The following is a 14,033-nucleotide window of genomic DNA, read 5'->3' on the forward strand; positions in this document are numbered from 1 at the left end:
TGTTAAAAAAAAAAAAAAAAATCACCCCAAAGAAATCAGTTTTCCTGGGTTTGGATTTGAAATGCTCATTAGGAAGAGTCATATATTTAAAAAACATTTGCAACATCCCTAATTGAAAAAAAAAAAAATAAAAATCTCTCTCAGATACAAATTGCAAACCACTAGAAGTTGATTTAGAGTGGAAGGCACAGGAAATAAGCTGCACATAACTCCACTCACAGTTCAAGAAGAAATGCAATTTGGTACTTTCACAGATCTTGAAAATACAACCTACCCATTAACAAAAATCTCCAAGGCCTGATCTCCATAGGACATTAAAGTCAATTAACTAAAGGAGCGAATTTACAGCTCTGTGCAGATGCTGCTCCCCACAAATGGAATGGTTTGAATCCAGTGTCACTTAATTTCCCTTAAAGCACATCTGAGGGGGAGCCCTCACTGAAGGGTTTAACTAAAGCACTTTATTCTGTCCTGCTTTTAACTCAGGCCAAATTCCCTGATTTTTTTGTCTCCAGAATTGAACAGGATTTGCTCAAAGCCCAATAAACTCTGCCTCAAGTGAAGCCCGTGCTGTTGGTGCTGTTGGGATCCTCCTGAAGACAATGTCCTCCTCTCCCAGCTGCAAATATTTACTGGAATTACATTTCTGTGAGGCTTTAGCCGTGCAATTCCAGTTAATGCAAGCCACTCATGCCATGTAAATATGTGTGTGCACAGAGCTGCTGCAGGAACCTCCAGAAGAAAGGTAATTATTTTGCAGATGCACGAGGAATAGAAATAAATGTTCTTGTTAGGCTAGCCTGGACCTCTTCCGCACTCTAATATTTGACTTTAATTTGAATATACAGCTGCTGTTTGCTGGGGCTGGGGGTTTGCTGGCTCAGGCACCGTTTCCCTGCATCAGGCAGGGGATGATGGTGGAGCTGAATTTCACCTGCCCAGGGAGGTTTTTCCTGTCTGCAGCAGTCAGAGATCAACTTCTCCTCTTGATAATATCAGAGATTTCCCGTATATTTGCAGGCTGATCTGGTGAATTGCATTGCTGCTCTTCCACAGGGTAGATGAACTGGGGGTTTTTTTCCCAGTTTCTGGCATAATTTTTTCCTTTCTGTTCTCTAACAAGTTCCTGCTCTTGCAGCAGCTCAGTCCAGCTAAAAACAATTCAAACCATGCATGGGGTGTTTGTAAAGCTTTGTTGAGAATGTTTTCTTCATTTTTGTGGAAATGATTCAATAAATCAGATGGGAAAACACATCTGTAATCACATGTATTTTACAATTACAGACATGACAGGGTTTCTAGAGAGAATCAAAACATTTTATTGGTTCAACAACCATCCCTGGGAAGAACAGATGTGATCTGGGGCACAGAAAACTCTGTCTCGGGTCTGAAAAGAGAGCAGCTACTACAGAGCAGCTCTGCTGATGCACCGACGTTTCTTTCGTTAACAGCGGCAATAAAATAAAAATAAAAATAAAAACGTTTTAAGAGTTTCTTGTAAAGCCCAGTTGTATTTTGCCATCTGGCTCGGCCCCTCAGCCAAGTGAGCCACGCTGGGGGCAGCCAGAGGAGATGGGAGAGGGAGTTTGGAGGTTGTTGAAGTGTCTCTACACAATCCCTACAAAAACATTCCAATTTTTTACGTGCTGCATATTGATTGTTGGGAAAGATGGGACAGGAAGGACTTATGGATGTGATTGTATGGTAAGAAATACTGCAGATGTAAAAGCTGTGAGTGAAATAGAAATGAAAGCCAGTTTGGAGATGTGATCATGGCAGGCAGGAAAATGATGATTCGCTGGAGATGGGTTGAAGGACAGGAAAACAAAAGGAGTCAGGAATGAAGCCTTTCCACTCTGCCAAAAGCATCAGGGAGAAAATAGATAAGAAAAGTAGTCTTTAGAGTTTAGAATATAAAATGACATGGTAATGTAGTAGTTCTTATAGGCTGCATGCAAAGTCTGTAGGATTTGTATCTTGCATGGGTTGGTCACTGTAAATTAGAATATTCAAGACAAAAAGAGATAGAATGGATGGTAACAAGGTGATCGCTCTCTTAGGCTTCTTCCTCTCTTGCTTCTTCTCTTCTCTTCCCCTCTCTCTCTTGCTTTTCTCTCGTTCTGCCCCTCTGCCCTCTTGTCCTCTCTTGCCTCTCCCCTCTTTTCCCCTCCTCTCTTGTTCACTCTCTTCTCCCCACTCTTACCCTGTTTCTACCCCTTAGTTCTCTTCTACTCTCTCTCCCCTTTCTCTCTCTTTGTGGTTCCCTCCAGCCCAGGCTGGTGGCTGAAGGCAAAGCCCTTTTTACCCACAACCCTTGCAATAAAACCACTTTTTTTTAGAATATCTCAGCTCTGCAGAGTTCCTTGTCCCTGCCATCCTCGGATGATCCTACAATTGATGGATAAAACCTTATAGCAATGTTTAATTCCTGACAAGGAGTGGTGTGAGGACACCAACCCTGCAGGACAGGAGGAAACTGGAAAATTATTTTGTTTGTGGTGAGATGAGCTGTGAAGAACCCACGCCGCAATCCTGCCATGACCACAACGGTGACAAAGTTTCAGTGGATCTTTTGGGCTAAGTTTAAAGCTGCCCAAGCCTCTTTTCAGGGACTTTGGAAAGAATTCTTGAGTTTCCTTCGAGGACAGATATCAAAAACTTCATGCAAATTGCCAATCTTGGCTCTTACAACACAATGCTATGGGTTCACCTGCTGGGAAACGCTTGAATTTGGGTTTTTTGCAAAGATAAAATCACCCTGCTCACTGTCAAACCCACAGCTCCTGAGTGGAGTCCAAATGTCTTGAGTGTTTCAGCTTATCACTCAGAAAAAAAAAAAAAAAAAAAAAAAAAAAAAAAAAAAAAAAAATCATAAAAACTCCCCCAGGTTTAGGAGTTTGAGAAATGGATAGGAGGTGGAGGTATAAGCAGATTAAAAAGTAAAGAGAAAAGTCATAATAATAAAAAATAATCAAACTGAAAAGCCACTAAATCTCAAGTAAAAACCATCCAAATCTAAAAATAAAGGAAAAGTTAAAAACCTCATGTGCAGAGTAAATGTCAGAGCGAGCACAACTAAAGCTGCCTCTGAACTATTGATTCAGAACAGCCCTGCAAAGTTAAAAAAAAAATCCACATGAATGCTCAGTGAAAGCAGAGATCATTTATTTCCTGTGGAAACCTTTGCTGTTCCCATGGCCATGGACCTGCCAGGGGGATGGCACAGTGACACAGTTTTACACCACAGTGACACAGACTCGGAAATTCAGAAAGCTAAAAATGACCCCGTCCTTTTTCCTCAGCTTTGCACATTGGAATTTGTGACAGAACATCCTGAGATTGTGTGGAATTGATTAATGCTCCAGGCAAAGCCACGGAGTTTTAAACTGCAAAGATCAGGATAAAAATACAGCGATTTTTTTTTTGGGTGTTTTAATAAAAGCTGTAATGGCAAACAGGAGAGTTTAGATTCTGAGGAATGCTCTAAAAACAGCTGAGTTCTAAAAGCAGAGCCTAGGGCAGTGACTGGAGGAGGCAAAGCTGTGAACATACCTTTTGTTGGAGGTGACAGGAATCCTCCAGCCTTTGATCTGGCTGAGCTCTGTGTCAGAAATCTCGATCTGCAGAGGGAGCCTGGGAACCCAGACAGTCACCTCCAGCTGGGTGGTGAAATGCTGGTAGGTGAAGTTAACAATGGTGTCCACTTTGCTTTTCATTTCCTTGCCGTTGACGAAGATGGAGTCGCAGCTCTCAGAAACCTTAAAAAAAAAAAATTTAAAAAATAAATATATGTGTGTGTTTGGGAAGATGAATCAGGGAAACCTTATAAATATGATTGCTTAGCAAAAGATTCTGAAAATATGAAACCTGTAATCGAAATAGAAATGGAAGCTTGTTTTGAGTTGTAGGATACCAAGTCTTAGTCACTATATAACCTAAAGACAACAGCCTGGCCAGCTGAAGGAGAATCCCTTTGGATTGAAGAATATCTGAGGGATCCAAAGTCAATGTAGCAAAAGAGAAAAGTCTAAAGAGGAGTTTTTAGAGTTTAAAATATAACACAGTGTGGTAATGTAGTAGTTCTTACAGGCTGTGTGTAGATTCTATAGGGTTTTGTGTCTTGTATTGGTTGGTCACTGTAAATTAGAATATTCATCACAAAAGGAGATAGAATGGATGGTAACAGGGACCTCACTCTCTTCTCCCTGCTCTTTGACCCCTGCTCCCTTCCTCTATCACTCCCTTCTCTCCCCCTCTCTCTTTGGGGTTCCCTCCAGCCCAGGCTGGTGGCTGAAGGCAAAACCCTTTTTACCCACAACCCTTGCAATAAAACCACTTCTCCTCTAGAATATCTCAGCTCTGCAGAGTTCCCTCTCCCTGCCATCCACGGATGTTCCTACATATATATATAAAATTAGGAAATGAAGAAAAATTCCTGAGCAAGAACAAGGATGTTGCATCAGCCCTAAGACAACACACTGCAAACGTTAAGTCATGCATATTGCATTTCCAGTTTTCTAATTAGAAGCAAACAGTGATAAATGGACCCCAGGGAAAGAGCTGTGCTTTCCTCAAAGGATACTACTCCAACTACAAAAAATAATTTAATGATGTTGTATAACCTGTGTGAATCTTTTATACTAGGCAAATTAAACTCTCCATGAATCAAACTCCGTGCGCATCAACGTTTATGTTTACAACTTGCTTAAAGAACCGGGAAAAAACGGGGCCATATGTTAGCAAGAAAAAGACTGACTCAGAGACATAAAGCAGAATCCTTTTCCTTGAGCACTGAAAGACAAAGATCCCCTTATGGCTCGTGAGCAGAAGTGCAGCAGAAGCTTTTTTTTTTTTTTTTTTTAATTTTTCAGTAATTGTTTTAACAAAATGCATTTATTGTTGTTTCATGGTATCCTATGAAATCAGTGCTGAAAGGAGAGTGTGGGCCTTAATGCCAGGGAGCTTCTGGCACAAAACTAAGTTTTATAGTTATATAAATAATAGTTTTAAATAGCACGTATTTATATTTATATTTATATTTATATTTATATTTATATTTATATTTATATTTTATATTTATATTTATATTTCTATTTATATATTTTATAAATAAATATTTATATATTTATATATTTATATATAAATATATATTTATGTTTATATTTATATTTGTATTTGTGTTTGTGTTTGTATTTGTGTTTGTATTTGTATTTGTATATGTATATTTTGTAATTTAATATCTTTATATTTATATAAAGATATATTTATACAAATATATTTTATAATTTAATATTTTATATTTATTTATATTTATATTTATATGTTTTATAAATAAATATTTTTATATTTTTATATATTTATATTTATATATTTTATAATTTAATATTTTTATATTTATATATATTTATATTTATAATTATATTTATATTTATATTAAACCACGATGTAGCAACTAATTCAATCTGCATCCTCAACAACATGATTCCTTTGTCATGAAATGGTTTCTAATATATTTCTAATATATTTCTAATATTCTAATATATATTTCTAATATAAATATGTGTGTGTATAGTTGTAGATTATATACACAAACACACAGTCCTGCGTCACAGCCATGTCTATTATTCATGTACAATATTCATGTTTATATACATATATAAAGTGAATTATATACCTGCATCTCTACACGTATTTTATTTATATATATATTTATATATATAAAAATACATATGTATAGACATATGTATTTTTATATATATATATATATTTATATTTATATTTATATTTACATATATATATGTGTTTAAATTCTGGTTTCCTGCAATTACTGATAGAATTCATGTAGGTTTCAGTGGGGAATCTGCTGAAACACAGCTTGGGCTCCCTCTGCAAACCTACCCCAATTCCTTCCAGATATTAACAGGGATTAGGGGTTACTGAGCCAAGAAAAATCAGAGAAAAATCTCTGTCAGATGCTTTCTTATAGTCAAAAATCTACACAATATTCAGATATGAAATAAAAGACCTGTCCTTACATATTTGCCATTTCCAGCTCCTCAAATCCTTCTCAATGGAGTGAAAATACAAATTGCTCATTTACAAAGAGGCCAAACCAGGTGATGAGGGGTGAGGCAAAGCAAACCAAATCATTCTTCTGGAGAGAATTCTCCTCCACATAAATGTTTAATGAGCACAAGAATATAAAAGAAATAAATCTAGATAATCTGATAAAGAGCTTAAAATGGACTTCAGGCTCAGGAGAACCACAAATGAGACTGAACACACTTGGAATCCTTTTTTTTTTTTTTTTTTTTTCCTCCTCCTTCATAATGTGTCACGAGTGTCTCTGGAAAGTCTGAGCACATTAAGCAAAGCCATTAATTGAATGAGCAGTTGAGATTCTAAACCATAAAGCTCACATCTAGGGAGTTGTGTGAGAATTAATACAAGACAGAAATAATTAAGGAAACTCAAAGAGGGAGGGATAAACATCAAGGCCGGATCAGGGGAATAACTAATATCTGACAAGACAGCAGATAATTTTTCAGATTCTCTTCTTCTTCTTTTTCTTTCTGCATCAAATGTTCTTGTCAGGCAAGGCAAGAAAGGTGCTAAATTAGGGAGCTGAAAGACGGACATTAATTGTAGCTATAAAAATATCAGTCCAGGCTTACAAATTTCACAGATTTTTATGTCTAGACAGAGACATCCAGTCATTTATATACTGACCAAAAGGTAAGTGCAAGGCAGGATATATTACTGTGCCACAGTTCACCCAGTGCAGCTCAGAGCTCAGGATTCACTGGAGTGTATCTTCCAGAAAATAATCCAGCCTGGATAAGAAAACTCGAAGAGAGACGTTGTTGTTTCAGCTCTCTATCTGCAATTTGAGTTTACTCTGTTAAGTACAAGCACAGCAGATAATTCAAAGGAAAATCCTGTGATAAGGCAGGATAGACTGAAGCTCACATGAGGAAGCCTCTGTTTCACTCACTCATATTTAATTTCTGCCATGGTTCTTTCACTGGCCTCACTACAGTTGGTGCTGGAGAGTTGACTTGGCTCATCTGAGAACCTCGAGCATGGATAGGACACAGGCTTTGACTTCAGTCCATGAGAAAAACTTCCAACACAGAGAGGAATTACAAGTCACAAATGTCTAACAGTCAGTGGTGTAGTTATAACCAGGTAGAAAGTTTTGTAGTTTGGGGTTTTTAGAATGGAGGTGCAGGGGGAAAAGATGAAGGATTTAGGGTGGAACCCTGAGTTCTTCCCCTTCTCCCTTGGCATCCATTGTCTGCAGTGACGTGGGCACAAGGTGGTTTGATAGAATTGGGTTCAAAGTAGAAATGACCCTTCTCGTATAGTTACCAGGCATTGGTATGAAATGGTCAATAATAAATACATAATTATCTGTATAAAGGCAGAGTGACCTCCCATCACGGGGAGTCCCCTCGTGTCCAGGCTGCTGTGAACACCTTGGCCAGACACAGAGAATTGTAAGATAAGAATTAATAAACAACATGAGAAACCAAGAAAACCAACACCCTGAGACTCCACATCATTCTCACACCGAGCACAGACTCAGATTTAAAACCTTCAGAGGTCAGAGAGGGAAAAACACTCCTCGAACCCACTCAAACCACCAGCCTTGGAATCTTGGGCAAAGAGAAACCTAAAACCTGAGAATAAACCTTCGGATTCCTCCTGCCTCCTGACTGGGGTCAAACATCTTTATTTCGTGTCCTGTTACGACATCCCTCTGCACTTTCTGTCCTTTTTAGCCCCTCTACATTTTTCCAGCCACTCTCTGACTGTCAGGGGTGGCTGGTGATGCTCTGGAAGAGGAATTGCTCCAAGTACAGCCCGTTGGGCAGGACCATTGTGCCCAGGTTTGTCACCTTTGCAGGTGACTTCCACACAGAATTCTTTGGAGCTGCTGCTTCTGATGGAATAAAAAGGAAAAAAAAAAAAAAAAAAAAAAGGCTCTTAAATCTCTCCTGCAAACACACAGTGAGAAGAATCATCCAAAACTCAGAATTGCCACCCTCTCATGTAAAATGCACTGAGCAGGGCTGTTTAAAGTGATCTGTCACCATCCATTGTCAGCACCAGGAAAGTGCTGTTTGAGACAGTTTGCAGGGGAGCAGCCCGGCCACGATGAGCTCCCATATGCAGGTCAAGAGCAAGAGAGCTGCAATTAACCTCTCTGGGGCTTTGAAGCAGGTGGTTGGCTCCAATCCTCACAAGTAATTGTGGGGAAAAAAAAGAAAAAAAAAAAAAAGAAAAAAAAAAAAAAAAAAAAAAAAAAAAAAAAGCACAATTTGCCCTGTGCAGTGTGTGCCAGCCTCCTCGTTTTAGGCTAATCCAGAACAGAGGGAGAGAGCAGTTGAGGAGGAGTAATTGGGAAAGATTTTGATGTTCAGGTCACAAAGGTTTCTGCGCCCTTTTGGGTGAGGAGGTAAAACAGGGGATGTGAACTGACAGGAAAACAACTGATGGCTGCAGGTGGCTCCTCTCTGCTCCCAAGGTCCTGCCTTGCTCTCGGCTTGCAGGTCACCCTGCGAGGAGCACTCACAGTCCTTGTGGCTCTTGATTATTCAGGAGTTTTTTTGGTGGTGCTGAAACCCTGCTGGGCACAACTATTTGTCTCCACATTCTCTGGTGTGGGAGGGGAGAGGAAAATGTTCCAGCAGAGTCCCAGCTACAGGAGCATCTTTCTCCTGCCTGCAGCACCTCAGGGTCGTCCCAGCCCACTCCTCATCGCCAGGATTGTCACCCTGATTTTTCAGCCTTCTGATGTTTTATGTTTTGTACTGGAGTTTTCTCACATGTTGTAACGTAAACAAAAAGTGATGTTTTGCAAACTGTGCATTCCTTCCTTCCTTCCTTCCTTCCTTCCTTCCTTCCTTCCTTCCTTCCTTCCTTCCTTCCTTCCTTCCTTTCCTTCCTTTCCTTCCTTCCTGGGAGAAAGACAAATCAATGAACTCCTGGTTTGACCAGTGAGGTCAGAGAGGTGTCAACCTCACTGATCAAACCCCAAAAATCTATTTAAATAAACCCTCAACCCCAAAATAAACTTCCTTCTTTTTTTGCCCTGACACTGACTGTGTGAGTGTCCTTCTTTTTGTGATCTGGCAACACAAGATCATCTTTTTTTCACCTTCAGGCAAACACTTCTCACTGATATTTACACCCAGCCATGTATGGACACAGATAATGAATTATAAAGGAAAAAAAATCAACCCAAAGGAATAAATTCTGGTTAATTTAGTGCAAAGTAACAGTGACTAAGCAATGGAAGTGTGAGACTAAGCACAGTGCAAAGCTGTCCTGAGGCACTTCTCACCTCTGAAGTTCTGACACAAACCCGAAAGGGATGGTGCTAATTTTACAAACCCATTTAAAGAAAATTGAGGCACAAACCGTGTGTATCAGGATTTGGTCTAGCACAGAGTCTTTTCAGCTGAAAAACCTCAGCCATTTGGTTATCCACTCAGGTCCCTGGATGATTTAAATCTGAAGTTCAAATTCACCCTTGAAAAGAGGTGCTTGCTGCCAAAAGAGCTTTCACCAAGTGCTTCAGAAACACTGGATTTACAGGAGGAGGTTTTTGCTGGGGGTCAAGATCTACTTGTCTTTAAAAACACCCGAGTTCAATGGGATGGGCGTGCAGACTTCAGTGTTGTAACCCTGATTTTTCTCATTCATTCCTCATCCCTTGTCTGTCTGACACTGATGCTCTCACATATTTCAGATTCTCTGCTGCCCAGGGGTGTGCAGTTCTGAGCCTCATATATTAAGTGTTAATGAACTTTTTTCACAGGGTAGGGAGACAAAACAAATCCTTTCCAGCTTGAGACTGAGGACAACTGTTACAAGTTTTAATCAGCCAACAACAACAACAAAAATAATAATAATAATAATAGTAGTAGTAATAATAGTAATAATGACCTACTTTATTCTCTTTCTCCAGTTTCTGTTCCAGGTCACCCATCTCAAGGCATCAGTTCCTGATGCCCAGCACAGGAGGCAGAGCCCAGAACGGGTCTGGCTGCAGCCACCTCCATCCTCTGCTCTGCACAGCTGCACAACCAGCAGGGCTCTGGGAAACAGAGGCAGGAGGGACTGTCCTGGGGGGGTTCAGAGCAGCAGGGACAGCTCTGGGGGGGTTCAGAGCAGGAGGGACTGTCCTGGGGGGGTTCAGAGCAGGAGGGAGAGCCCTGGGGGGGGTTCAGAGCAGGAGAAACTGCACTGGGGGGTTCAGAGCATCAGGGACTGCCCTGGAGGGGCTTCAGATCAACAGGGACAGCCCTGGGGGGGTTCAGAGCAGGAGGAACAGCCCTGGGGGGGCCAGAGGAGAAATGACTGCACTGGGGGGTTTCAGAGCATCAAAGACAGCCCTGGGGGGGTTCAGAGCAGGAGAAATTGCCTTGGGGGGATCAGAGCAACAAGGACAGCCCTGGGGGGGTTTCAGAGCAGGAGGAACAGCCCTGGGGGGTTCAGAGCAGGGATGGAGGGACTGCCCTGGGAGCTCAGGGGTTCAGAGCAGAAATGACTGCCCTGGGTGGGGGGATTCAGAGCAGCAGGGACAGCCCTGGGGGGTTCAGAGCAGGAGAAACTGCCCTGGGGGGTGTTCACAGCAGCAGGGACAGCCCTGGGCAGGTTCAGAGCAGGGATGGAGGGACTGCCCTGGGAGCTCAGGGGTTCAGAGCAGGGCACAGGAGCAGAGCACTGCAGCCAAAGCATGGGAGATACAAAACAAGGCTCATTATTGTGCCTGAGGCTGTAAAGAGAACAATTGTAACAAGATTACAGAGAGGGTGCCGGCGGTGAATGGCTCATTCTCATGATAATCTCACAGTTGTGATTTTGTGGTATTTCCTGAACAAAGCCTTTTCCACCTTTCCCGTGCCATTGTTCCTGGCATTGTTGTCACCACATTAGGAAGGACTTGCTGAGCTGGTTGCTCCTTCAAACCCTTTCACTGTGTGTTTATTTTCTGCCTCTTGCATCTTTATAAATTACTTTTTTTTCTGGTTTGGATCATTTTCTACTCTATTTTTATTTTTGCTACGTTTGCTTTGGAAATCACAGAACTCCCTGAAGTCGCTTCCTCAGCCTGAGGAACTGGCCTAGTGCTTGAGCAAGAATTGGAGATAAAACAGATTATTCTTCCCATCCTTTTATTTCTTACCCCCACACCTTCCCTGGATCCACTTCTGCACCCAAAGACATTTCTGCAATCTGTCCTAAAGCAGGAAGGGCAGAAAGATGTGCCTCAGGACAAAACAAAGGGAATTCCCAAACCTTTTTCAAATAAGAATTGCTGGGTTTATTTAAATTCAGAATGGTGCCCGACAGCAGCCAATCTAATAATAATAAATGTCAGGCTGCTTGTTTTGGCTGTGTTGTGTCGTGACATGACAATTATCCAAGTGCACAGGGCTCGCCCATATTCGTGTGTCGAGTGAGAAAATCAGAACTTTTCATTGGATTTTGTTACACTTTTAAAATTAAAAGGGATTGGCCATGTTGGAATGAGAATTCTGCCTAAAGGTGAGAAACACACACACACTGTCCCGTCTGAGTGACAATTCTGCCAAAAGGTGACAAACACACAGACAATGTCGCATTGTAAAGACAATTCTCCCAAAGATGAGAAACACACACAAACTGTCCTGTTGGAATGAGAGTTCTGCCCAAAGGTGACAAACACACACACACTGTCCCATTGGAATGACAATTCTCCCCAAGATCACAAACACACACACACACACACGTCCTGTTGGAATGATAAATCTGCCCAAAGGTGAAAAACACACACACACTGTCCCATTTGAGTGATAAATCTACCCAAAGGTGACAAAGACACACACACTGTCCCATTGGAATTACAATTCTGCCCAAAGATGACAAACACCCGTTTGAATGAGAATTCTCCCAAAGGTGACAAACACACTGTCCCATTCAGGCATGTGTGGCAGTGCCACCCTGTGCTGCTGTCACCTCCCTGGGCTGCTCCCTGAGGCTCCTGTCCCCCCTGCACAGGTGTCACAGATCATTTGGGGCTCCCAGACCCCACCAGGACCCTGCCCTTGCCCTGGCACCTCTGCCCACTCCCCTCACAACCATCCTGGATCCAAGCCCTGCCAGCCCTCACAGGGATTTATTTCTCTTCCACAAACACTGATTTTTTTTTTTTTTTTTTTTCATTTTTTCCATCCTCACCACAGCTCAGCCTCCCCCTGCCCCAGCTCATCTTGTGCACCGGGCTCTGCAGATATTACCTGCCAGCAATTTGAGATAGATTAAGAATATACAGAGTAAAGGATGGTAAAACTACATGATGCTGGAATTTAAACTAATAAAACCAGAGGTTTTATTCCCTTTTAATCTTCCACGTGTGCAGAATAGTCTTGGAAGTGTCATTTTTTGAAACATTCTTCGCCCGTTAATCTGTTTTTATTGGCGAATCAGTTCTCCGAGTACTGTTCTCTGAAATAGCTGCCGTGGTTTCAGACACAAGTGTTGGCTTTAGGAATCCCCTGAGATAAATTCTAAGGTTTCTTTCCTACTTAGAAATGATAGTAGGAGTTTAAGTCGAGTATTCCCCATCCCATGTGCTGGATACGTGTTTGTTTTTCATCTTATTGTTGAATAATAACATTAGACAGGAACAGGATACAAACTGCCTGGCTCACAGCAGTTCAACAGCTACAAAATCCAAACAGGATTAAAATTATTTTCCCTCTCTCCATCACTGGAGAAAAGGTAAAAAAATGAAATATGTCAAAGTGAGCCTGAAGTAGTTCATCATAAGTCTTTAACGGCAACATCCACCAAGAATTAAATCACAGAATTGATGCTGTTTTACACCACAAGGACACAGACTCTGAGATTCAGAAGTCTGAAAATTCCAAAAATAAAGGCTGAATCCTTTATTTTTGGGATGTGTCCCCTTTATACACTGTTTTTTTCAATCAAACCCAACATTAGCTCCAGATGAGGGAGGGTCTTGCCGAGCTCCTGGTTTTTTGTTGGGTGTGATGTAATGGAGTTATTTGACCCTGTTTTACACCACAAGGACACAGACTGTGAGATTCAGGAGGCTGAAAATGACTCCTTTATTTCTGGGCTGTGTCTCCCTTTTATCCCATTTCACACAGACCAATTGGATTGGTGACACAAAGACAAACCTCTTCACTCCCATTGGTCAGAGCAGAGGGACAGCAAGGAGAAGTCCCTCCTGGGGAAAGGAATGAAGAACAAAGGGACAGCTACAAAAACATTTCTCCTGTTGACAGAAAATTCCCTGGGAAAAGAATTTCAGAAAACCAAAATATCTCAGGCACAAACCAGGGCTACAAATGGGCACCACAGAATTACTTACACCTCAAAGCTTCTGCTCATTTTCTCATTTAGCTCCTCTGAGGAAGAGAATCAGGAAATCTCAGGAGGAGGGAGATGAGCCCAGGCACAGCCTGTGATAATGGGAATTTGGGTGTTTGAAGTTTTAGAGTGGCTTTTACCATTTAACCCCCATTGAAATGCACTGAACTAGAGGGAAGGACAGCGCATTAACATTTGGGGTTTAACAATGCAGACAATTGCTGAGCCTTAGAAAAGGTGTGCTGATCCATGAATGCACGATGAGGATTTTAAAAACCTGCTGAAACCTGGAGCTATTCAAAAAAACTGTTGATCTGTGAGAAATTATTAAACAACACCCGAGATGTGCCAGGATTGCAGCCCCAGGTGCAGAGCAGCTGCTCCCATTCTCATCCCAGCACTGTGCAGGGCGTTCCTGCTGCAGAGGAGAAGTTTTTTTGGGGCACACTTTGGGAGGGAAAGGTGGCTGAGTGCTCAACCTCCAGCCTGATGCTGAATTCCAGCTCAGCAACAACCCCTGAGCACCCACAGCACCACAGTGAGGGCAGATTTAGGAGTCCCACAGGATTGAGAAGCCCAAAATTTGAGGATCTTGGGATTTTTTAGGGATGTTTTAAATTTCAGGGGTTCTGGGGAGGTTT

General features: G+C 41.6%; 1 protein-coding gene across 1 annotated transcript in view; it reads right to left on the reverse strand.

Moving 5' to 3' along the window:
- Nucleotides 1–14,033, reverse strand: part of TMEM132B (transmembrane protein 132B) — a gene marked incomplete at its 5' end in the record, with an annotated part of 257,632 nt that overhangs the window by 9,180 nt on the left and 234,419 nt on the right. The window contains one exon of the mRNA XM_083873975.1: nt 3,553–3,758. Coding sequence (XP_083730101.1) covers nt 3,553–3,758 — 206 coding nt within the window. The remainder of the gene's footprint in view (nt 1–3,552; nt 3,759–14,033) is intronic.

This window comes from Zosterops lateralis, assembly GCF_965231275.1.
Source record: "Zosterops lateralis genome assembly, chromosome: 17".
In the NCBI taxonomy this organism is placed as follows: domain Eukaryota; kingdom Metazoa; phylum Chordata; class Aves; order Passeriformes; family Zosteropidae; genus Zosterops; species Zosterops lateralis.